This window comes from Chenopodium quinoa, unplaced genomic scaffold, assembly GCF_001683475.1.
Source record: "Chenopodium quinoa cultivar QQ74 unplaced genomic scaffold, ASM168347v1, whole genome shotgun sequence".
Classification (NCBI taxonomy): Eukaryota; Viridiplantae; Streptophyta; class Magnoliopsida; order Caryophyllales; family Amaranthaceae; genus Chenopodium; species Chenopodium quinoa.
The window spans coordinates 9,674,185-9,700,116 of record NW_018745448.1 but is presented as its reverse complement, the minus strand read 5'-3'; the positions used below and the strand labels follow the sequence as shown (position 1 = coordinate 9,700,116).

Here is a 25,932-nt window from a genome sequence, read left to right as displayed (position 1 = left end):
TATTGTTGATTAAAAATTTCGTAAATAATTTTAGATTACAATTTAGTATCTTATTTGATATGAAAGGTATTATAATAATAAATTTCATGAATACTTTACTTTACTTATACTATAACGGGGGAATTTTAATTGAGAAAACAAAAAAATAATATCTTAAAAATATCAAAAAATTAATTCAAAGAAAAGTGCCTCAAATTTTTTGGTGTTGAAAAAAAATATGAGCTCTTTAAAATATGATGTTGACAATTCAAGAAGAAATGTAAAAAGTTATCGGGTGGTTGATGGAAATGACAACACATTTGAATTTGGCTGCAGAGAAAGATTTTCTGATGGCAATATCGTTTCAATTTTGCTGTAAACGAAGCAAAACTGATGGTAATAACTAGTACAACCTATAAGCCGTGTTTAAATATCCATAATGATGAAAAGTACTAGGTATGCAGCTGTATAAATTGTTGTAAAAGTGGCTTATGTTTCCAAAGTGACTTTTGTTTCCAAAGTGGTTGTCCAAAAAAAAGGATAACTACAAAAGACAAAATAGAATAAGATAAGCATTGATAGTATTTTCTTCCAAATATATTTAACATGACAAGTACAAATTTTATGATCTAGTTCCAAAGATTGTTCGAGATATAATAATATTGTTTTAAGAAATAGGATATATAATTGCAAGAAATTATTTTACAAAAAATTAGATTCTAAGTCTATAAAGATTGTTTGAGACATAATAATATTGTTTTACGAAATAGGATATTGTAGACACCCATTTGTGTCTCCCCAAAACCAAACCCAGTGATGAGTACCTTTCACGTCGAATCATAATCGAATGAAGCGAAAGTGTGGAAAGTCTAGTGTTGCGGAAAGTTTTAATTTCTTTTCTCTTCTCTCTGTTTTTTGAAAACTTATTTTAAGAAAACAGTCAATCCAGTTTGGTTGGTCCATGATATGGGTCCAATAGTAGTGTAGTTGGATGGGGCTTGACAAGAGCTTTCCAACGATATATTATAAGCCCAATCCCGATGAATATTGAGGAAGTTATGGCCAATTTACTAAACTGAGCTCGGTTTGAACCTTATATGCGGCCCAATGATCTAGGGGAGGGCCTAATATGATTTATCATTCCTAATTTTATCATTCCTAATGCAATTAGGAATGGTTTTAGTCTTCTAGATTCTTCTAGAAGGTTCTTTTCATTCCTAATTCAATTAGCATTGATAAATTGACTTCTGTTGACTTTTCGGAGTTTTAATTAAAATCAAATAGCATTTTCGAGGAAATTATATGATTTTATCCTCCAGTACGGCAAACTTATCTGATTTTCGAAAACGCGTTAAAACTAGGCTTGGCGCCTGACCCCAGGCATTGGCGCCTAGGACCAGGCCTGGCGCCTGGCGATAGCCATTGGCGCCTGACGCTAGTGTTGGTGCCTAGCGCCAATTAGCCAGGGCTTGCGCCAGCTCTGTTTTTCGTGCGTCAGGACTCTGTTCTGTTATTTTATCTTTTTTGGTTGATTTTCTCTATAAATAACGTATTAAAAACTCCGTTTTCATTCACCTACAATCGGTTTTCATTCGCAATCATTAATTCTCTAATTCTCTCTTAATCATTCACCAATTCCCATCATTCACGAGTTCTCATCTACAATCAGCTTTTAATTAGCATTCTTTTAATCTTTCAATTCTTTCTTTCTTTTTTTCTAAACCTTGTTTTCACATACAAAGTTCCGCATTTGCAAGATCTAGATACACCTAGCCATATTCGAAGTTGTCTTCGCCCTAGATGTGAAAGGTTTAATTTCTGAGGGTTTGGTCCTAAATCTCTCTTTCAATTATTTAATTTAATTGTTTGTTTTATTATTTTCCTTGAAGTTACTAACGTGTGTATTTTGTTATTAGAAAGAGGTACGAAACATCAAAGTAAGTGCTTTAATGGTTTTAATTGATATTATGATGTAGAAATCATGTTTATATTGTTATTATGATATTCCTAGTATCATGTTTAGGGGAAAGGTTATAATATCAAATATGCTTAATATGATTGTTACGATGCTTCCTATGTTCTTTCTAATATTCATGATTGTTAGTATCATGTTAGGGCTAAAAATTTGATTTTTATTGCTTAGTGACATGCTAGGGTTTGTTATTAATCTTGTTAGTATCATGCCTGACATCTTGCTATTTTTATTATGTTTTAATATTAACATGAACATGATTATGATTATAATTGTTATAATTTATGATGATTATGAATATTATTATTATTGTGATGATGATTATTTATGATTATTATTCATGATATTGATTATTTATTATGTTGCTTGATGATTTTATTGTTATTGCTTGATCACCTTTTATGCAAGTTTAAAGGGAATTTGGTACTTGTAATCACGCTTAATAAGATGATTAATAATCTTGTTTAGGGTTGATTTGATTATAATTTCAAGTGATCACCAATAATAGATTTATTTGTGCATTAAATTCAACCAACATAGATAAACAGGTTTAGGGTTAATTCTATTGATTGCATGTTAGTCAGAAAGCGCACATGAATACGATCAGAATAAAGTAGAGGCCTATTATTAGGGCAGGTTCAATCTCTTTTAGGTTGGATTTGTACCTTCATCCCCGAACCCTTATTTGGTTCTAGACCTTATGGAGTTGACGGTCTCTTGGATCGTTAAGGGGTGTAATCTTCATCCTATGAACGGTTTACAAGTTCCTAAAAAAAACTTGTTGGCGACTCTTTTGCTCTATCTTCTTTCCTTTTGGACGCCACCGTACTTTAGTGTATGATCACAGTGGGGTTCAAGCTAGTGGGATTAAAGCTTGAAATTATTCCCTACAGTTTTTGGCGACTCCACTGGGGAGGATTTCTATTTTAATTCCTGAATTTGTTTCGGCAATGATTTAGAATGAGTGGATGAAACTCGAAAAGTTCTAAGTATTTCATGTGCGTAATTTTGATTAACATTATTGTCATATGCGTAAAAAAGATCTCATTGGAAAGACCATCCGTAATGAGTTAAAAACATAGGATTTTACACGTAGGAAATTTGAGAAACGTCTTTCACAAATAGGACTGAAATAACACCGCGCGAAATTGGATAATTTTTTCGAGCACAGAAAGCTGCTTAGGCATGTGGGAAGTAGCGTCAGGGGCCAGAGCTTGGCGTTAGCATTTTAGCCGTAGCGCCAGACGCCAGTATTGGCGCCAGGCGCTACAGTTAAAAGCTGGCGTCAGTCTCTGTTTGCTGGCGCCAATTTCCCCCAATACCGAGCCAGAAATATGTGTTCTAATTTCGACCTGTTTTTCGTATTGTTTGCTTGATCCTACTTCCTGATTGAATTTTTTCTCACTTTTTTGAAACCCATATGTGTTCAATATATGGACATAACCCTCTGGGAATTCATGCTCCATCTACCCGATTGAACGCTTCGTGCAACAAAGGGTACATCCGAGATGTTGAATTCACCAAACCATGGAAGCGAGTTTTTTCTAAAACTCGCGGTGTCCCATCCACTCGCGCCAACCCTTCACGGTTAGCGCGGTGCATCCGGACAATTAACCATGGACCCTTTATTGACTAAACCATATCCCGAACTTTAGAGAGCTAGAGCCATGGTTAGGTTGCAAACTCATTGCATCATATTGTGCCTACTTGACTAATTGTGCATTATTTGTTGTGCATATATATCCTATGTTTCTCTTAACCGTTTGTTGAATTGTGTTGAGACTAAATAAATTAATGACTTTAAGAACTTTTCCTAACTAATTAATTAATTAATTTGAGTCAATAAAGTCTAATATTTTAATCAGAATTGACCTAGTACGACTTTAGGCATATTCCAATTGACTAATAACACCGAAAACAGTCCCAGACCGAAGCTCCAATATTGGCGCCAAGGTCTGAGTTGTAGCGCCACACTATGGAGTGTAGCACCTGACGACAGCCCTGTCGCCTGGCGCCAAGCTCCACAGTGTGACGCCAGTTCTGTCGTTTGGCCGACAGTTCGGATTATTAGTCGAGTCATCACCTAGAGTCTAATTAATCAGTTTGCTAATTAATTCGGTTAAATTTTGCTATCAATAGTACTTATTTGAGTCAATGATCGAGTTTAGGCACTGAGTCCCATGGTCTTACACAAGAGTCCAAGCATGTCACTTACACTCAACGCACACACCAATACACATACTTTGACCATGTTTAGGAGAGTCTTGTGTGCGCGTTTTTTCTGTCATTTTTTTAAGGGGGTAAGTCGGATATTAATCCTCCAATAAAAAAAAACTATACTTAGTTCCCTAAAAATATGTACATTATTTTTGCCAAAAATATGCACCCTTTTCTACTTTATTCTTTTTTCCCCTCCTTAAAATAAACCGTAAAGTCAAGTTGATTCGAGTCAAGTAATTAAAACACAAAATCGTTTAATTTACAGCGCGTGGTCAAGAAAGGAAGGACGGTTAATCAAAAACAACCTCTTCGTACAAGTCCAACTTTTCGACAAACCCATAGCTCGTAAGAGGAAAGCTAAGGATATAATGGCAACACAAGAAGAAGTCAATGATCTTAAGAACCAACTGGCTACCGTGACTGAGACACTGAAGCTTCTCGCACTCAAGATCGATGATCCCGTGAAGCAACAACAGATGGACCTCATGCAAGAGAGTTTAAGCAAGTTGTCTAGCGACTACAAGTTTCAAGAGCTTACATCACAAGGGGTCTCGGTGGACAAAGATCTTCTTCCGCAGAAGTTCAATGCCAACGACATCCCAAAATTCAGAGCAACTGACTACCCTTACTTTCATTTAAGAGCATTTGAAACAATAATGAGTATTAAGGGTATTGATAAGAAGGTCTTCCCTTCTCTGTTCTCACTATCTCTCGAGACCGTTTGCCAACTATGGTTCTTTTCTCTCGAGAAAGAAAAGACCTCTACCTGGGAGTCCATAGCAAACGCTTTCGTTGCTAGGTACAAGTGCAACATTCAAGTCGAGACTGACCATAGGGAACTTTAAATCCTCAAGCAGAAAGAGAATGAAGGCTTCACCTCTTTCTTTAACAAATGGAGGGAAACCTCAGCTAAGATGATTGAGGTTCCAAGTGAAAAAGAATATGTGAGGTTGTTCATCAAAAATCTTCAAGAAAAATATTCCAAGCATCTCAAATATCAAAATAACCTCCATACCTTCAAAGTCGTTTATGACATTGGGATCAATATTGAAGATGACTTGGCTAAGTTGAAAGCTGCCAACAATAACTCTAACAGTGGCTGGAAAGGAAAGAAGAACGACAATCCTTCTTCTTCCAAAACCGCCCACTTAAAAAACGTTAGCACTTTTAATTTAGGAAAAGTCCTTTCTATGAACAATCAAGGACAGAAGAAACCATTTAGGAGGAACTTTACTTCTATTGGTATGAGTTATGACACCGCATTTGATCGATTAAATGCAAAAGATCTTATAACTCCTATTGGACCATTTGGGGACCCACCAGTTGAGAAGAGGTCAGCTAATTGGAACCCCAATGCACACTGCAAGTATCACCAAGGTAGGGGCCATGTCACCGAAAATTGTTGGAAGCTTAAGGAAGCTATCCAAGACTTAATCGACAACAACAAGCTGCCGTTGCCCCCTGTCAGTAAGAAGCCAAGCATTGACAATGCACCTCTCGCTCATACCCTGGCTATTTCTGATGAGGAAAACGAGGTTGACCCCTCATCTCTCATTAGACCTGTCAAAGAAAGTCGTGCCATAGAAAAAGAAGAGGAAATCTTTTTTGATGTCAAGTATAACCTTTTAGAATCGGCAAATAAGGATGATATACAATTGCTCACACTGTCTATGAGGGAGGTATCGTAACTACTACGTGAAGCTCTCAAAGCTATGAACGAACTCCATAAGAAATATGATGAGCTTCCACTTCCGAAAGATAAAAGAGAATTCACACCCTAGGAATGACCTATGATGCCATTTTTGATCGTCTCTATGATCAAGGACTAATCAAACCTATTGGTCCAACAGAGGATCCAATATTAGAAAAGCGATCTCCAAGGTGGAATCCCAAATCCAATGCAAATACCATCGAGGAAACGGTCATACCACTGATGAATGCTACAGGTTTCAAAACCTCATTCAAGATCTTGTGGAAGCTAATAAGATCTCATTACCGCTAGTTAGCAAGGGAACGACTTATGAGGCAAAGCATTTTCCCTTACAAGTCACTGAAAAACCCAAGAAGAGCAATAGAATTTACACTCCAATTGGGATCCCATATGCACAAATGTTCGAAATGCTCTCCGAGAGTGGCGAGATCAAACCTCTCGAACCGAGACCATTCGAGTCATTGAAAAGGACAGATAGATATTACTGTCAGTATCATCAATCAGGGGGTCACACTATAGAAAGTTGTTTCAAATTCAAAGATTTGGTTCAGAAAATGATTGATGAAAAGAAACTAGTCCAAATTCAACAAGAAGAGGATGCGACCATCAACGGAGTTTGGGACAATGATGAAGAAGATGTCTATCTAAAGGACCTAGTAGGACCTACACCTTCTGTGTCATACACCACAAATGACATTTGGGCTGAAGAAGACTCGTCGATAGACGTCCTCACAAGATCCGGGAGAATGCAACCTCCCGTTTCAACACAACCTATGCCAACCACACAACAAGTTCCCATACCTATCATTGAAGGCAATGACATTGTTAAGCAGTTTAAGAAGAAAAAAGGTTGAGATGAATGTATGGAAACTTCTAGCAACATCTCGAGAACATAGGTTGGCTGTAATGAATGCCTTGGACAAAATTGGGATAGATTTTGACACTACCCCTGAGGGATTGGCCAACTTCCTCACAAGTGACCTTCCTAGCCCGATTAATTTGATCACCTTTTCTGACAAAGATTTACCCCCAGAAGGTGACAAACATTACAAGGCATTAAACCTCACAGTAGTCTTCAAAAGGATAAATGTTCTTATGACCCTTGTAGATAATGGATCGGCCATCAACGTCTTTCCACTTAGAACTGCGAGGATGCTTGGCATTAGGGACGAAGATTTAACTCCGTCTACACAAGGAATAAGGGCCTACGACAACACTCGTCCTCAAGCTCTTGGCAAGATTACCCTAAATGTAACGGCAGGAGCAATAGAACATGATACTACTTTCCAAGTAGTAGATATTAAAGTTTCGTTCAACTTGCTGTTGGGACGCCCTTGGCTTCATGATCTAAAGGCCATCTCTTCGTCTCTCCACCAACAAGTGAAAGCTATAGTTGGGGGAATTCCAATCAACATCGATGCTTCACCTATGAGGATCAAATCTATAGAGAATCCAATCATTAATGTGGAGCATGACGAGGATGATGAAGATTTACGGGGCTTTAACGAAGAAGTCTCCTTAATCCAGGAGGATGAAAGGACCCCTCTTTGCCATGACCCCCATTCCAACATGATTGTCAATGCCATGCTGAAGAAACAAGGACACTTTCCTAGGATGACCCTAGGGAAGAAGAAAGGAATGGCAAAACCGCCGGAGTTACCTGGCCTCCCTAAGTTAGACACTTTCGGACTTGGTTTCGAACCGACTCGGAAAGATCTCAAGCGAGCCCAGGAAAAGGCAAAAGCACGTAGGGACGCTCACATTCAAAGGAAAGCAATCCGAATGGATCAGTACCCTCTTACGCTTAATGGTCAGTTTATAAAAGAAGGAGAGGACTATCCATGCCATGATTTTCCCGAGCCATTTGTTGTAAATGGCATAAGACAACCGGGATTCGATATTTTCTTGGATTGCTACTTCACTGATGAAATCCCAACTCCCGTCCACAAGGAGAAAGCACCCCCATGCTTTGACTTTAACGTCATGGGATTACTGTTCGAGCGAGAAAAGAATGAGCCAACTTATAAAGAGGATAACTCCTCGCTCATTCAAACAGTCCTACAAAGCGAAAGCTTCGATCCCTCGAAGCTAATTACTCCAGCTGAAGGATTACTACAAGGGTGGCGCAAGACTATCAAGGTGACTACTCCAAGCGGAAGGAAGATATCCATCACGACAGGGCAAGGACCGATGTTTGAAGAGTCGTCTGAGTCAGAGTCTGAGTCGGAGTCCTCCCCTTTAGAGTCTTCTAAGTCTTTAGTAGTTACACCTCCCCCTCCTATTTCTTCTCCTAGGATAACTCTTTGATGTAATGATCTCAGAGTATAATAATATTTCTCATTCTCCTTACTTCTCGTGTTCTTCTCTAACCCAAGATGACGAGCATTGCTTAACTAACAATGAAAAAGACAAAGAAATTATTAAAGCAATGGAAACACTCGAAAAGAAAACACCGATAATTGAAGAAACTGAAACAGTTGATTTCTCAAATGATTCAACTCACAAAAGAGAAGTTAAAATTGGATTAACACTGAATAAACAAGAAAGAACCGATTTAATTAACTTACTTAAAGAATTTATCGATGTATTTGCTTGGTCATATGAAGATATGCCAGGAATTAATAGAGAAATAGCTCAACACACTATACCACTAATTCCAGGAATGAAACCGGTAAAGCAAAAGTTACGTCGAATGAAACCCGACGTAGCTCTTAAAATAAAAGAAGAAGTTCAAAAAGAAATAAATGCAGGTTTTATCAAGGTATCCAAATACCCCGAATGGGTCACCAACGTCGTCCCAGTTCCGAAGAAAGACGGAAGGGTAAGAATGTGTGTCGACTATCGAGATCTAAATAAGGCAAGTCCAAAGGACGACTTCCATTTGTCACACATCGATATTCTGGTAGATAACACGGCAAATCACGTGCTCCTCTCGTTTATGGATGGGTACGCAAATTACAACCAGATTCTCATGGCAGAAGAAGACATGGAGAAAACAACTTTTATAACACCATGGGGCACTTATTACTACACGGTAATGCCATTCGGGTTGAAAAATGCGGGTGCTACTTACCAACGTGCAGCAACTGATTTACTCCATGACATGATGCACAAAGAAGTCGAAGTATATGTTGATGACATGATTGTAAAATCAAAAGACCGACTAGGCCATCAAGTAGCCTTAGGAAATTTTTCGAAAGGCTAAGAAAATATAATATGAGGTTGAGTCCATATAAGTGTGCTTTTGGAGTCACCTCAGGCAAACTCTTGGGTTACATCATAAACTCTAGAGTAATAGAGGTAGACCCAACCAAGATCAAGGCAATCATGTAAATGCCACCCCCCAAGACTGAGAAACAAATTCGAGGATTTATTGGCCGGTTGCAATACATAAGTAGGTTCATATCAAAACTGACGACAATATGTGAACCAATTTTCAAGAAGCTCAAGAAGAATGTACCAGTGATATGGGATGACGAGTGTCAAAAAGCCTTTGAAAAGATTAAAGCCTATCTCGCAAATCCTCCCGTATTAGCACCAACACTCCCCGGAATACCTCTTAGGTTATATTTGACGATTACCAAAGAGACAATGGGAGCCATGCTAGCACAAGAAGTAGAAGGCAAAGAGAACGCATTCTACTACCTAAGCAAGAAGATTCTCGAATACGAAGCACGCTATACACCGCTCGAAAAGTTGTGCCTCGCCTTGGTGTGGGCCACAACCAAGTTAAGACATTACATGATGGTGCATACCGTCTTCGTAGTCTCCCGATTAGATCCACTCAAGTATCTATTCGAGAAATCTACACTCAATGGACGCATATCGAGATGGATAGTCAATATAGCCCAGTTTGATGTAAGGTTCATGCCACAAAAAGCTATCAAAGGATCCGTGGTGTCAGACTTTCTAGCAGATTTTCCAATAGAAAAATCGACGCCAATACAAGACAATGAATTTCCAGATGAAGATCTAATGGTTATTGAAGATGATACTTGGACCTTGTACTTCGACGGAGCCTCAAACCAAAAGGGATGTGGCGTTGGAGTGTTACTAGTATCACCTAAAGAGGAACATGTTCCAATCTCCATAAAGCTTGATTTCGACGTTACCAACAATGCTGCTGAATATGAAGCATGCGTGGTTGGCCTTGAAACAGCTTTGGCACTGGGAGTGAAAAAGTTAAGGATATTCGGAGACTCTTCTTTGATTAACAATCAGATATATAAAAGGTGGAAAGTTAGGAGCGAAAGTCTAGCCCCTTACCAAACCTATTTGGAAACTCTTACTGATCAGTTAGAGAAGGTAGAATACACATATCTACCTAGGGAAGAAAACCAATTTGTTGATGCCCTGGCAAGATTAGCCTCAATGGTTAGGATTCCCACGGAAATCGAGCAAATGCCTCTAACTATAGAAAAAAGGCATAAACCAGCATATGTCCAGGCTATAGAAGACGATGAAGTAGTCCAAGACGAAGAACAAGAAGAAGAAGAAGAACCGTGGTACACGGACATACTCAATTATGTCACCAAAGGAGAATACCCTCCTCATGCTGACAAAAGAGAAAAACGAGCATTAAGGCTTTTGGCTTCCCAATATGTACTCATAGACAACGAGCTACATAAAAGGGTACCTAAGGGTCAAGCACTCTTATGTGTAGGAAAAAAGGATGCGCAAAGAGCAATGAGGATAGTCCACGAAGGAATCTGTGGCACTCATATAAATGGCAAAATGTTAGTCCAAAAGATAATGCGAGAAGGATATTATTGGACTACAATGAATAGGGATTGCCATCAATACGTAAAAAGATGCCCTAAGCTCCAAATTTATGCCAATTTACAACATGTTCCTCCATCTTTGCTCTACACCTACACATCGCCATGGCCATTCCCTACATGGGGAATTGACATCATTGGCAAAATCACTCCCCTAGGAATAGGAGGCCACGAATACATCCTAGTAGCAATCGATTACTTCACAAAGTGGGTCGAAGCGCAATCATACGCTAAACTCACTGCAAAACATGTAGCACTCTTTATCGAGAGAAATATTATTTGTCGATACGGAGTCCCACATGAAATGATAAGTGACAATGGAACTCACTTTCAAGCCGAATGTGAAGAATTGCTGCAAAAATACGGCATTCAACATCGTCATTCTTCCCCTTATAGACCTCAAGCAAATGGAGTAGTCGAGGCAGCTAATAAAAATTTAAAGACTATCATTGAGAAAATGATGGAAAATTATAAGGATTGGCCTGACAAACTTCACTTCGCATTGTGGGGTTACCGCACGTCAATCCGTACATCAACAGGAAATGCGCCATTTTCCTTAGTATATGGAATGGATGCCGTACAACCTGTCGAACTAGAAATACCATCTCTACGCATTGCACTGGAAAGTAAACTCGATGAAGTTGAATGGACTAGGACAAGATATGAAGAATTGATTCTACTCGACGAGAAACGACTAGAAGCTCTACATCACACTCAGTGTTACCAGACTCGTATGGCTAGGCATTTTAATAAGAAGGTCAAGACAAGAAATATTAAAGTAGGAGACTTGGTGTTAAAAGCACTAAGGAAAAATGTTTTAGATCCAAGGGGTAAATTTAGACCTAACTGGTCTGGACCCTACATTGTCAAAACAATTCTGTCAGGAGGTGCAGCAAAACTAACTGATATGGACGGCAGTGAATTCTCGAACATGACAAATCTTGACCAACTTAAGAAATACTACCCATAATTACTTGAGTAGGATACTCAAGAGAGCTACGTTCGGACTGATTCCTTAAGAAAGGATACGTAGGCAACCCTTTACGGGTGCGACCACTTTATTTTTCAACATCTCCGCGTTCCAGAATTAATTAAAAATTCAACAGAAGATCGGCGAATTATCGGCGTCGCAGATAAGAGCCTGGCGCTAGCCAGCAGCCATCAGCGCCAACCGATGGAATTGGCGCCTGGCGCCAGACATCACTGGCAGGCGCCAACCGCAAATAAATGGCGCCAGTTTCAAAATAAATTCTGGGAAAATCTCGGTGTTTTTCGGAAAATTTTCGACTTCCGTACTCGACGAATTTATGGAAAAATCATTTTTTCGGTTTTCATTGCTTTAATAAAATAAATTTAAAGTGAATAATTTAATTAAACGCTGAAATTTCATTAATAAAATAAAATTACATTATTGATGGAATTTAAATAAAGCTGAAATAAATTAACTTTAAATGAAAAATAAACTAAGTCTAATAAATTGAAAGTTAAGCAATGCTCCTAATCTTTCTTTTCCTTTTTAGCCCTGTTCCAATTTTTGTCTGCTTCCTCCTCCTCATCCATAACTTTAGCTAGTAGGAATCCTTTAGGGGACCTACATTCAATCTTAGAATAGATAGTCTCCCCTTCAGCTAATACTCCATGTTTTTTTTCCACCCAAGTCTTTTTATCTGTGGTGTCAGCTTTCCTTTTCCTTTTATCTTTGGTGACACCTTTCTTCCTAGGCATTGCAGGTGTTTTGAATACAATTCTTCCACCTAAGCGTTCCTTGGCAGGAATCACCCTGTCACCTAGACGACTCTTCACATCATTTTTACCCTAATCTTTCTTCAAATCCTTCGAAGTCTTCTTCAGCAACCACTTCTTCACATCATTGGACAAAGAAGGAGGAACCTTTTGGGTAACCACTTCCCATAAAGGTCTAGCACTCCAATAAGCATCGTATCTGTTCACTTCTTGAGAAACAAGGTACTCATAGGGAGGACGAAGATCCCCGGAAGGAATATTCTGAAGCAAGCCGTAATGTCTTTTTACCCTACAAGGGTAATAATAAGTCACAAGAGACAAGCTTGGAAGACGGCAGAAAGGTTGCTTGTTAACACCAACCATCCTTTCTATTTTCCACCATGGGACGACCCACTTGATAGCAAAATCACGAGATTCGAAGACTTTTCTCCGCCCATGGCGCCCAATCTTAGGGAAGCGTTTCTTCCTCCTCATGAAGCAATTAGGAGTATACTTCTCAATATCGCCCGGAGGGCTAATTAATCCTAGTCTTTCCATTAGCCACATCTGTAAAAAAAATTGCAAAGCAAATAAATTATTATTACAATACAAAAATATATTTTTTGATTTCTGTAATTAAAAATATTATTTTTCTACCTGTAATAAAATTGGAGAGCCGCGAAAAGGTGCTTTTGGGTCCCTTTTCAATTCATCAAGACTAATCATAGTCTCTCCAACTATCAATGGCATTGGATTTCTCTCTGATTCAATTTGTTCTAAAACAGTGGTTATAATTGATTGGCCTTCATTTTTTTTACCACTACTAAGAAAATATTGATTAAGCATGCAAAATAGGAACACCCTTCTTCTATATATATATGAAAAGATTCAGAAAGAGGTTTATCAAAATAATGGCGTGCAAATTCTTTCAAATTAACTATGTTGCCATCTACTATTTTTGATAAATCCCTTTCTTTTAAATTAAAGAAGCGCTCAAAATCCTTATAATAATATGCATCTACTCTAGGGATTACTATAAGGTCTATTGCAGGGAAGCCTAAAATAGCACCAAATTTCTCTGGCAAAGGGCTAATCTCATCATACCCTATTCTAAAGCAATGAGTGTCAACATTCCGAATTTCTAGAGCGGTATGTATGAAATCTAAGCCAAGATCTACCCCTTTGATGCCAAAAATTCCCCCCAAGTGGAACAAATCTAATTCTTTTCTTTCTCTAGTATTAAGAGATCGACACCATTCATGAGTGTATTGGGTGAAAGTTTTGGTGGCTAAAGACATGATTATATTTTTTCTAAGGCAAAGAATTATTTTTGCTGGAATTATGAGAAGAATCGGTTGAGCAGGGGGCTATTTATACACAAATTGCGAGAAGTTTTAATCAGAACGAAATACGGAATCAGCGTCAAACCCCGTAATTGGCGCCAGCCGCCAGCGTTTGGCGCCACACGCTAGGTGTAGCGCCTGGTGCTACGTGCCATTGCGTGGCGCCAAGTTGCCACGTAAGACGCGCTTGCTTAAATCACTTTTTTATCTTATACTTCAGTCGGCTAATGACTTTACGGCTCCGTTTATATTTTCTAAACATCTTTTTTATCCTTTTTTAAGTTAATTAATATAGCTATTATATTAATTATTTTATTCTCTTTTTGGATTTATTTAGATTAATTTTCCAAATTTTTATACACACAAGCTTTTAGTTTGATTTTTTCCTTTTTTTTTTTCTTTTGGGGGAGAGAGTCGGATACCCTCCATCAATAATAAAAATGACGGAATTTTTGCGCAAAATTGTTTGTTACACTTCCCTTGCACACACAAACATACACATAATAATAGCAAATAATAGAATAAATATACAAAATGTGTCTTAAAATAGTGAGTCTAAGGCAAAGTTCTATGAAAAGTCAAAATAAAATATACACAGGAACAAACTACGGCGCCGGAGGACGTATACCCATCATATCATAAAATTGGGCCGTACAAGGAGTCACCTCTCCAGCTCCAGGTCCAAGTCCAGCTCCAGTCTCTGCAGGAGGAGGAAAACTCAATGTAGGACTACTCCACCTAGGATCAACCTGAGGCTGAGGCTGCGGAGGCTGTTGCGATGACGAGCCGACCTCGTACATCCCACCACCTCTGAAAGCCGAGGTAGCCTCTCCTACCGGTGCAGCATGAGCACCCTCAAAGGAAGATCCCGAGCCCTCTGCAACGTCAGCACCAGCAGCCTCAGAGCGACCGCCTCCACCCCCTGACGTAGTACGACGACGTCTCGAGCTAGACCTCGCCGGATCCCTCCGCACCTCAGGTCTCGTGCGGGTGTGAGAAGCAATAGGTTGGCCCTGTAAAAAGAATGAAATCAGAAATAAGGAAAAATCAAAGCGGTAATGCAAAATATATGTAAAGAAAGACTACCTCTCAAATGACGTTGTCCCGACGGCAGGTGGCTGCATTCCTCATCCGGACGAGCTGGCTCCGGAAGGCATCTATACATCGTGCCATCGCCGAAACCACCTCGCGCAAAAACTGTCAGAGAAATAAGTCAGTAAACATGCATGATATATGGACAAAAATTGTGAATAACTAGGCTTACTCGAGTCTGGTGGCGAGGAATCGACCACTCTACGAAGCGCTCGCCTTCGGGAGCCGGAGGAATCATCTCCTCGATCGGCCCATATGTCCCCTGGTAGTGGATGGACATACGGGGTGGCACGAACTCAGCAGCACCGTCCTGATAAAACAAGAAAAAGTCAGTAAAACATTACTTGGGGGCTACTTCATGGAAAGTAAAAGCTGAAAAATCTTACCCTCACATCCTCAGCCGGTACGGGGGCTGGAGCTAATAGCGGTAGTAGCTCCTCAGCATAGCACTGCCCAGGGATCGCGTAGGACCGCCAAGGGGTACCAGCTCCCTCAGACATGCTCAACAACCGCGCTTCGTCGAACATATGACGCGGTGGAGCAGCCGGAACGACGAAGACATCAGAGGAATGCTGTCTAGCAACCCTCTCTCCTAAGTACACGATCGCTCCATAAGTCCCCAGGAAATAGTGACGCTCAGCAAAATACTGTGTGGCTAACCCAGGGACTGTCAAGCCGCCCCACGGCCAGTACACCACCTCAGGCCCCTACAAAGAACATCAATCAGGCGAGAGTATACTTAAAAGCATCGCGGAAAAGCAAATAAACAATAAAAGTCGTACCGCATGGCCTATCCACATGGCGGCCGCCCTAAGAGGCGCTCATTGGAAATCCGCACGGCGATGGTCTCGCCGGCGCAGCAGAAGGGAAGTGTTCGTAGAACCAGATTTACAAGGAGTTAAAATTGTAAGTAAATGCTGGCTAAAGTGTAGAGCTAAACTTTATAGAGAATAATGTTTACCTCTACGACCTTCCAAAAGGCAGACAAAGCAACATTCGTCCCAAAGGACCGGTGTCGACACGAGTCCCTCAGTGCACGAACAAAGTCAGCGTAGGCCAAGCTGGCCCAGTCATAAGTCCCGATCCGGTGAAGATCGCAGACAGCAGGAAGGTAGTAAAGCAACGCCCTACTACCTTTGTCGGGAGAGAATGTCCTTGACAACAACATCAGCGCAAAGATGCGCACCCGCTGCTCTCGAGTAGTCGCATCGTCATCAAAAGTCGCTGCCAGCGTCGAGCGGCGAATTCCTCTAGCACTAAACTGAGTCGTCTCGACCTTAGCTCGGGCCCGAATAGCGATCGGCCCCAACAGCTCCTCGACCTCCGAAGAAAAGACGTCAATTCCACTGTCGAACGACAGTGGCACAGAGGTGAACTCCAGTCCTGTGATGAGACTGAAGTCCGTAGAGGTGACCATCATCTCGCCCCAAGGGAAATGGAAAGTGTTGGTGGTGTCCCAGAAGAACTCCACCAAAGCGCGCACTACATGGTGACAACCACTGGAGGCAACCATAGCCTCGGAGGTCTCGAACAGGGTAGCCAGTCCACAAGACTCCCATAAGAGTCTCGTATCTCGATCCCTGGCGATGTACATCTTGTACAAATCGCCTAAGCCATCACAGTCGGAACCATGATAGCGCGTCCTCCCGACAGTGATGCCCCGTCTCACCCTCTCAGAAATGTGGTGGACGGGGGCGAAGAAAAGGGTCCGCTCATCACACTCAGGGAGTCGACCAAGCGAAGTAGAAGGTGTGACGTCGTCCTCTACGGGCTCATGCTCCCGTCAGGTATTTCGGGACCGTGAACGCGAACCTCGTTTTCTAGCCATGCTACATTGTGTAAAATAATCATAAATTAAGGTTCTATAGTATCTAAGGTTCTCCTAGCCGCATGATACTATGTTCGCAAAAAAACAGAGTACGTAGTACTAAAACAGAGCACAAATTCAAATTAAGCATATACGACATTTTTCAAGCAATCACACAATTTCTTGCAACACTATAGTAATTATTGTGACAAATTGTACAAGAATTGCTAGCAAAAACATCAAGAACAAGTCACATTGTTCTTCACGACCTCAAGAGGTCCAACAATGGCAAATTGCTCATTTATTCACCAAATTGAGTCAAACAAGTCTCAAATTACTCCCAAGGCCATTTACAAACATAATCAAGCAATTTCATGGCATAAAACTTGACAAACAAAGCAAATTGAACTTTATAAATTTCGAATTTACATGAAATTCGTGAATAAGCATGCCAAAAATTCATAAAAAACGATGTGAGTTTGAAGAAAATTTACATAGATCGGGAAAATAGATGAAAAGAGCTTTGATTTACAACAAATTTGAGCGAATTCGGTTGAGAAACGAGCAAGAACCGAGCAATTAAAGTTTTCGGATTTTTCTAGCAATTTCGCGACGAGCAGCCAGCAAAATGAAGAGGAAAGGGGTATTTAAGGAAATCCCCGTGCTGGCGCCAAGCCCTATTAATTGGAGTCAAAAGTTAGGCTTGGCGCCTAGCGCCAATCTCAGCGCCTGGCGCTAAGACTAATTAAGTGGCGCTGATGGCTTTTCAGTGGCGCCAGAGCACCCAGCCATTTGGTGAGGTTGTTCTACCTTTCTGCAACATATTTTTGGGTTCCTTGGTATGCCAGTTAGCCCCTCTAATCAATTTGAGATGATTTAGTAATCAACTTGATTACATAAAGTGATCGACCTGATAAAAGATCGTCTCACTTAGCTTAAAGCGCCTAAGCATTGGCTCATTAACAAAAAGCACCGACATAATGGTTCATTTGCAAAAGGCACCGACATACAGGTTCAAAGCAGCAGAAGCGCCGACGTACAGGCATAGCGGAAGCAAAGTCCAGACGAACTTTTAAAGATCGAAAGGCGTGGATCTTCGGTAATTTCCTTTGGAAAAAATATCCCATCAAATGAGGATGACTTCAAGTAAGGATATCTTCGACGGCATTCCCTAGCTTGCGGAGAGTTGTCACAAACAACTGGAGGTAATTTCAGGCAAAGTTGTCTTCGATCATGTTCCCTTAGGCATGGAAGATGGTCATAATGCGGATGGAGATGGTTTCAAGAGAAATAATCTTCGATAGTATTCCCTTGGACGTGGAATATTATCAATGCGGATGGAGATTGTTTCAAGAGAAATAATCTTCGATAGTATTCCCTTGGACGTGGAATATTATCAATGCGGATGGAGATTGTTTCAAGAGAAATAATCTTCGATAGTATTCCCTTGGACGTGGAATATTATCAATGCGGATGGAGATTGTTTCGAGAGAAATAATCTTCGATGATATTCCTTGGACGTGGAATATTATCAATGCGGGTGAGGATTGTTTCGAGAGAAATAATCTTCGATGATGTTCCCTTGGACGTGGAATATTATCATAGCGGATGAGGATCGTTTCAGGCGAAGCAATCTTCTAATATTTGGAAGCAGTTACAGGTGTAGCGGTTTTCAAGCGGGATGGCATTTTCTAACTTGCAGGAGGTCATCAAAACAAGCGGCGGCAACAATCAGTTACTTTCAGAGACGTGTGCTCGACGGTGCAAGATACGCGTTTCTTAACTCTTTTATCTATTTAACTAACGCTAATTTTGCAAGTATCGGTGTTACAAGAGTGATTTAGGATCGCAGAACGTTCTGAATCATTCTCCGTCCCTATCGATACTTTGACTTTTGTTTTCGAAACTTGCGTTTCTCCAAACTCAGCCAAAGTGGGGGCTTCTGTAGACACCCATTTGTGTCTCCCCAAAACCAAACCCAATGATGAGTACCTTTCACGTCGAATCATAATCGAATGAAGCGAAAGTGTGGAAAGTCTAGTGTTGCGGAAAGTTTTAATTTCTTTTCTCTTCTCTCTGTTTTTGAAAACTTATTTTAAGAAAACAGCCAATCCAGTTTGGTTGGTCCATGATATGGGTCCAATAGTAGTGTAGTTTGATGGGGCTTAAAAAGAGCTTTCCAACGATATATTATAAGTCCAATTCCGATGAATATTGAGGAAGTTATGGCCAATTTACTAAACTGGGCTCGGTTTGAGCCTTATATGCGGCCCAATGATCTAGGGGAGGGCCTAATATGGTTTATCATTCCTAATGCAATTAGGAATGGTTTTAGTCTTCTAGATTCTTCTAGAAGGTTCTTTTCATTCCTAATTCATTAGCATTGATAAATTGACTTCTGTTGACTTTTCAGAGTTTTAATTAAAATCAAATAGCATTTTTCGAGGAAATTATATGATTTTATCCTCCAGTACGGAAAACTTATCTGATTTTCGAAAACGCGTTAAAACCAGGCTTGGCGCCTGACCGCAGGCATTGGCGCCTGGCGATAGCCATTGGCGCCGGGCGCTGGTGTTGGTGCCTAGCGCCAATTAGCCAGGGCTTGCGCCAGCTCTGTTTTTCGTGCGTCAGGACTCTGTTCTGTTATTTTATCTTTTTTGGTTGATTTTCTCTATAAATAACGTATTAAAAACTCCGTTTTCATTCACCTACAATCAGTTTTCATTCGCAATCATTAAATCTCTAATTCTCTCTTAATCATTCACCAATTCCCATCATTCACGAGTTCTCAGCTACAATCAGCTTTTAATTAGCATTCTTTTAATCTTTCAATTCTTTCTTTCTTTTTTCTAAACCTTGTTTTCACATACAAAATTCCGCATTCGCAAGATCTAGATACACCTAGCCATATTCGAAGTTGCCTTCGCCCTAGACGTGAAAGGTTTAATTTCTGAGGGTTTGGTCCCGAATCACTCTTTCAATTATTTAATTTAATTATTTGTTTTATTATTTTCCTTGAAGTTACTTACGTGTGTATTTTGTTATTAGAAAGAGGTACGACGCATCAAAGTAACTGCTTTAATGGTTTTAATTGATATTATGATGTAGAAATCATGTTTATATTGTTATTATGATATTCCTAGTATCATGTTTAGGGGAAAGGTTATAATATCAAATATGCTTAATATGATTGTTACGATGCTTCCTATGTTCTTCCTAATATTCATGATTGTTAGTATCATGTTAGGGATAAAGATTTGATTTTTATTGATTAGTGACATGCTAGGATTTGTTATTAATCTTGTTAGTATCATGTCTAGGATCTTGCTATTTTTATTATGTTTTAATATTAATATGAACATGATTATGATTATAATTGTTATAATTTATGATGATTATGAATATTATTATTATTGTGATGATGATTATTTATGATTATTATTCATGATATTGATTATTTATTATGTTGCTTGATGATTTTATTGTTATTGCTTGATCACCTTTTATGCATGTTTAAAGGGAATTTGGTACTTGTAATCACGCTTAATAAGGTGATTAATAATCTTGTTTAGGGTTAATTTGATTATAATTTCAAGTGATCACCAATAATAGATTTATTTGTGCATTTAATTCAACCAACATAGATAAACAGGTTTAGGGTTAATTCTATTGATTGCATGTTAGTCAGAAAGCGCACATGAATACGATCAGAATAAAGTAGAGGCCTATTATTAGGGCAGGTTCAATCTCTTTTAGGTTGGATTTGTACCTTCATCCCCGAACCCTTATTTGGTTCTAGACCTTATGGAGTTGACGATCTCTTGGATCGTTAAGGGGTGTAATCTTCATCCTATGAACGGTTTACAAGTTCCTAAAAAAAACTTGTTGGCGACTCTTTTGCTTTATCTTCTTCCCTTTTGGACGCCACCGTACTTTAGTGTATGATCACAGTGGGGTTCAAGCTAGTGGGATTAAAGCTTGAAATTATTCCCTACAGATATATAATTGCAAGAAATTATTTTACAAAAAATTAGATTCAGTCCATAAAGATTGTTTGAGATGTAATAATATTGTTTTACAAAATAGGATATATAATTGCAAGAAATTATTTTACAAAAAATTAGATTCAGTCCATAAAGATTGTTTGAGATGTAATAATATTGTTTTACAAAATAGGATATATAATTGCAAGAATGTATTTTACAAAAAATTAGATTCTAAGTCTATAAAGATTGTTTGAGATATAATAATACTGTTTTACGGAATATGATATATAATTTCAAGAAATTATTTTACAAAAAATTAGATTCTAAAGTTTATTTACTGATTCAAAAAATTAATTGACTAGCGTTCTACCGATCTCCTAAAACTCAATGGGATCGGGAGACCTCATAGATCCCTTACTCGCTAGGGTTCAAATTGTAATGACAAGACAACTATGTTGTTTCACGATCTCGGGTTAGTTTGGATCTCGCCATTTGTATTGACACTAGGCCGAATTTGTTTAATTTACTAACAATCAACCGATCAACCAAACCATACTCAACAGGAACGGGAAACCTAATAGATCCCTAATATTCTGGATTATTAGCCGTGATTAGAGCAGTCAATTCGGGTGAACTAGACGGGTTGGAGTCGATTTAGTGTAAGTCAGGTCATCTCGGGTCGGGACAATACGAGAAAATGTCATAACATATGCTTGTCGGGTTCGGGTATGCTTGAGTCGGGTCACTTCGGGTCATACATCTTATCGTATTTGGGTCGGGTTAGTAAAAGGTCAGGTTACATTCAGGTTAGTAAAAGGCCAGGTTACATTAGGTGAAAAATAGGTCGGGTTACATTCAGGTTAGTAAAAGGCCAGGTTACATTAGGTGAAAAATAGGTCGGGTTACATTCGGGTCTTCACGGGTTTAAACGAGTTAAGGTCGTTCTCGGTTTCGGTTCAAGTCAAATATTTACGGGTTATAATTAGGTCGGCTCATTCTCTAGTTCTAGTCGGGTTTGGTTCAAGTCAATAATGTGCGGGTTATAATCAAGTCGGGTCATTATCGGGTTCGTTTCAAGTCAATAATTTGCGGAAAACATGTTTTGTCCCTGAAAATCGTCCCAAAAAACATGTTAAACTAACCTCTTCAAATTCAAAGTGCAATATTGAAGGAATAGAGCTAGGATTCAATTTCCCTTCCAATACCAACATGAGATAACAAGTCGGGTTGAATTTGGGTCGGGTCAATAAGAATTTGCGGGTTTGTAACAGGTCGGGTTGAAATTCTAGTCAGGTTGATTTGGGTCGGTTTAGGAACAGGTTGGGTTGAGTTCAGGTCGGGTTGAATTCGGGTTTTGACTGGTTTACAACGGGTATGGGTCAATTCCGGTTCAGGTAGGGTTTGGTTCAGGTTAATAATTTACAGGTTACATTAGGGTTGGGTCGTCTCTAGGTCGGTTAGTGTTCAAGTTCGTGTCTCAAATACTCGGGTGAACTTGGGTCTAGGGTGTTGGTTACTGATCGGGTAAGGTCGGGTTCAGACGGGTCGGTTAATAGGTCGGTATTTCTCGGGCCATCTTTTGCCAGCTCTAGTCTGGATCAAGCAATATTTCTTGCATATTCATTGAACAATCGATACCTAAAGTGACAATTGATACTTGGGCGGTGCGTTCACTTTCTGTTATTAAATCCAATCATATCCGAAATATAATTGCAAGTTTTTAATTTTCCAATCATATCCGATCTGAATTAATACAGATTAACTCTCTTAATCCAATGCAATTCAATCCGAAGTAAAGTTCGTTATTTGGATTAAAAAAATTGCGATTTTTTACAAAAATAAAGCTTTGCTACAATTGAATAAATTGCGATTGTTTATGAAGTAGTAAGTTTTAGTATTTGAGCTAATTTTAATAAAATCCGAAATCGATATTTTAGGCCGATTTTCGATTAATGGATTGGATTTCGATTTTAATCCAAATTATGGACACCCCCAATGGATGCTTATAATCATTCACAATAAAACGCAACTCGATTTTAATCCAAATTATGGACACTCTTAATTCACAAGCATTAAATAATCACTCTTAAGACTCAATGAAGAATGTAATATGATTTATAGTAAGGTTTATTTAACTTATTCAACTTATCTATAAGGGTGTTTTGTTGTTTAGGGTAAGGAGTTTAGGGTTTAGGGTTTGGGGTTAGGGTTTAGGGTTAAGAGTATTTTAGGGTTAAGGGTATTTTAGGAAACACGAATATTGCTTATAAAAGGAAAGATTTGTAAGCGACACCTTACACAACATAACCTCATTTCTTTCCTCTCTGACTTATTTTTAAAAATTTAAAAACTAAAACTCAACCAAGAACTCCACGTTCCCAATCAACCCAACAATGGCTTCGTTTGACCCTGCTAACCCAGTTTTCCTTCGTGGTTGCTATCTCATTCCCACCACAGATGAAATGTGTTTCTGGGAGCCAACTTCGATGGGAAACAGGAAATCGACTTCAACAAATACAAGTATTATGTTGAAACCGAGAGTAAGTTGCTGTTACGCCTGAAAGATGAAGTGTTGCGCGACATCTTTTGCAGCCCAGAAAGTCCATGGAGGATAAGCTGAAGGGGATGGTAATGGTTTCTCCTAAAGGTATTAAAACACCATCCCATATCCCCAATTTGTTTGACATAGTGGGTCGAATTAATGTTAATGAAGTGTTTGTTAAGCTGCATAATTTTAATTTTGAGTTCCCATAGTCTAGTAACACAAAACTTATTCCTAAGTTTCCGCAAGGAATTGTTGACCCAGAACCTATTCTAGACTTTAATGGACCAGTTTATGCCTTAGATGACAGTAGTTGAAAATTGAAATGGGATGTTACACTGATGGTCTTCAAATTTTTTACCTATTTTCTCCTCTGACCCATATTGACTTTTCTGTAGCAATTGGGAGGTCTGATTCCCACACTTGTGATAGGTATTCTGAAGTGACCTTAATGCCTGAAATTATGAAAGGAGAGTTAGCCTTTGATGTAGGTTCAAGATGTATTACATGGAATGCTAGGGGTGTTACTAGGCCGTCATTTGAGTCCAACTTTAAGAAGATGATGGATATTCACAATCCTGTTGTTGTCATTGTTACTGAGGTCCGTGTTTCTGAGATTAACTTTGGGAAATTAGTTGGAAGTTTAGGGGATCAATTGGGCTGGAATATTGATGAGAGTGTGGGATTGAAAGATGGGGTGATCTTTATGTGGGATAAGCGCAGGGCGGAAGAAGACGAAGTCATGGTGGTCGGTTCTGCTAGCTGCCCTCTTCGTGTTGTTGCCTTAATCAAGGTTATTTGTTTTATCTTAATCTTTTATGAACATATTGAAATAGACTTAGTATCTAATTAATTTATTAAATCCTGTAAGTAATTTGTTTTATTTTTATTTTTGTTTTTTTTTCTTATTACAGGCAAAAGCAGAAGTGGTGAGTACCCCGCCGGTTGGAGTGGAGGAGGTTGGTTCCACGTCGAAGGCTGTTGAGGTTGTGGGTTCGACTTCAAAGGCTGGCGAGGATGCGGTTAATTAGGAAAGGCTTGATTTGCATTTCGATGTTTGAATGATTTATTTCTCGACTATGGTGATTATTATGTATCCTAAAAATCCTTTCGAGGATTAGTACTTATTTTATGCTTGTTAAGTATTTAATATGCTCTCTAATGTGTTGAACAATGATCTAGTTTGTAGCTTTTATTAATGGTTAATGTATTAGTAGTAATGTTGTGTTGAAGATTGTGTTATTGAGTTGACTATTTTCATTTTTTATTTAACCAAATATGATATATTAACATGTCGTATGTTAGACAAATAACTCATTTATATGGACTTGATTTTTATTTTTTTAAAATTAATCCAAAAATGATATATTAACATTCTTTATCTTAAACAAAATACTGATTTATATGGACTTGTTTTTTTTTTTAAATAGTTTTGATTAATCCTAATATGATATATTAACATGCTTTATCTTAAACAAATAACTCATTTATATGGACTTGTTTTTTTTTATTTTAAATAGTTTTGATTTATCCTAATATTATATATTAACATGCTTTGTCTTAAACAAATAACTTATTTATACGGACGTGTTTTTTTTTAAATAGTTTTGATTAATCCAAAAATGATATATTAACATTCTTTATCTAAAACAAAATACTGATTTATATGGACTTGTTTTTTTTTTTAAATAGTTTTGATTAATCCTAATATGATATATTAACATGCTTTATCTTAAACAAATAACTCATTTATATGGACTTGTTTTTTTATTTTAAATAGTTTTGATTTATCCTAATATTATATATTAACATGCTTTGTCTTAAACAAATAAATCATTTATACGACGTATTTTTTTTTTAAAAATAGTTTTGATTAATCCTAATATGATATATTAACATGCTTTTTCTTAAACAAATAACTCATTTATATTAAAAAATACCAAATCCCATATATAAACTTCTTGATTTTTTTTTTTTAATCCAAATATGATGTTTTAACAAGGTTTATCTTAAACAAATCACTGGTTTATATGAACTTGATTCTATTTTTGGACTGACAAAGAAAAAGTGAATAACAACATGGAATGAAATTTAGAAACAACAATAAGATCTAGGAATGTCACATTTAAGAGTTACAACCATCTGATTTGAAATTGTGCAAGATAGTAGTGGCCCTTAAAAAACCCTCTTTTTAGCTAACTAGTTTGATTGTGATGTAACTAATTAAAAAGGAGATAATTGCACAAATAAGCATTACATTCCAAATTGATTACAATTAACTATAGTCATCCCAGTCTTCTTCTTGAGTTGATCATTCTCTTGAACAAGCCTTTTAATTTCATGCTCCATGCAAATCACCCGGCTTTTGAGGACGGTAAGATCGGTGTTGAGCTTGTGTTTTTCACTCAAAAGTACATTGGTAACATCCCTTTTCCAGTCTGACATATCTTCGTCATACCATTCAAAGTAATCGCAGCCCCGTTGGCCTGTTTCAAAGTTGTAGAACTTGTATGCCAAGAATCTCCTACTAGGATTATCATGAGTCCATGAAGTTCTCTTTGAAATAGGGAGGCCACAGTTACATTTTTTACCTCTATGTGCCATTGCAAGAGAAACAATGGTAAAATGCTAATGTGTAGAAAATAGCATATAAAGTTGATAAGTTGAAGCTAGAAGTTGTTAAATGCAGAAACCATATAAGTAACAAACAAGCAAAAGAAAGAAAGTTGTCTGATTTATGCACCACCATTTAATGGAAAAGGGAATAAAGTGTACATGGG

The 25,932-nt window shown here is 38.4% G+C and overlaps 1 protein-coding gene across 1 annotated transcript; it reads left to right on the top strand.

Moving 5' to 3' along the window:
* Window positions 1-22,913: 22,913 nt before the first annotated feature.
* LOC110713640 lies at window positions 22,914-24,565 on the top strand. Its single transcript, XM_021892100.1, has 2 exons — window positions 22,914-23,945; window positions 24,067-24,565. The coding sequence occupies exons 1-2, from the start codon at window positions 23,478-23,480 to the stop codon at window positions 24,181-24,183; spliced, it is 585 nt and encodes a 194-aa protein (XP_021747792.1). The 5' UTR covers window positions 22,914-23,477; the 3' UTR covers window positions 24,184-24,565.
* Window positions 24,566-25,932: the final 1,367 nt, after the last annotated feature.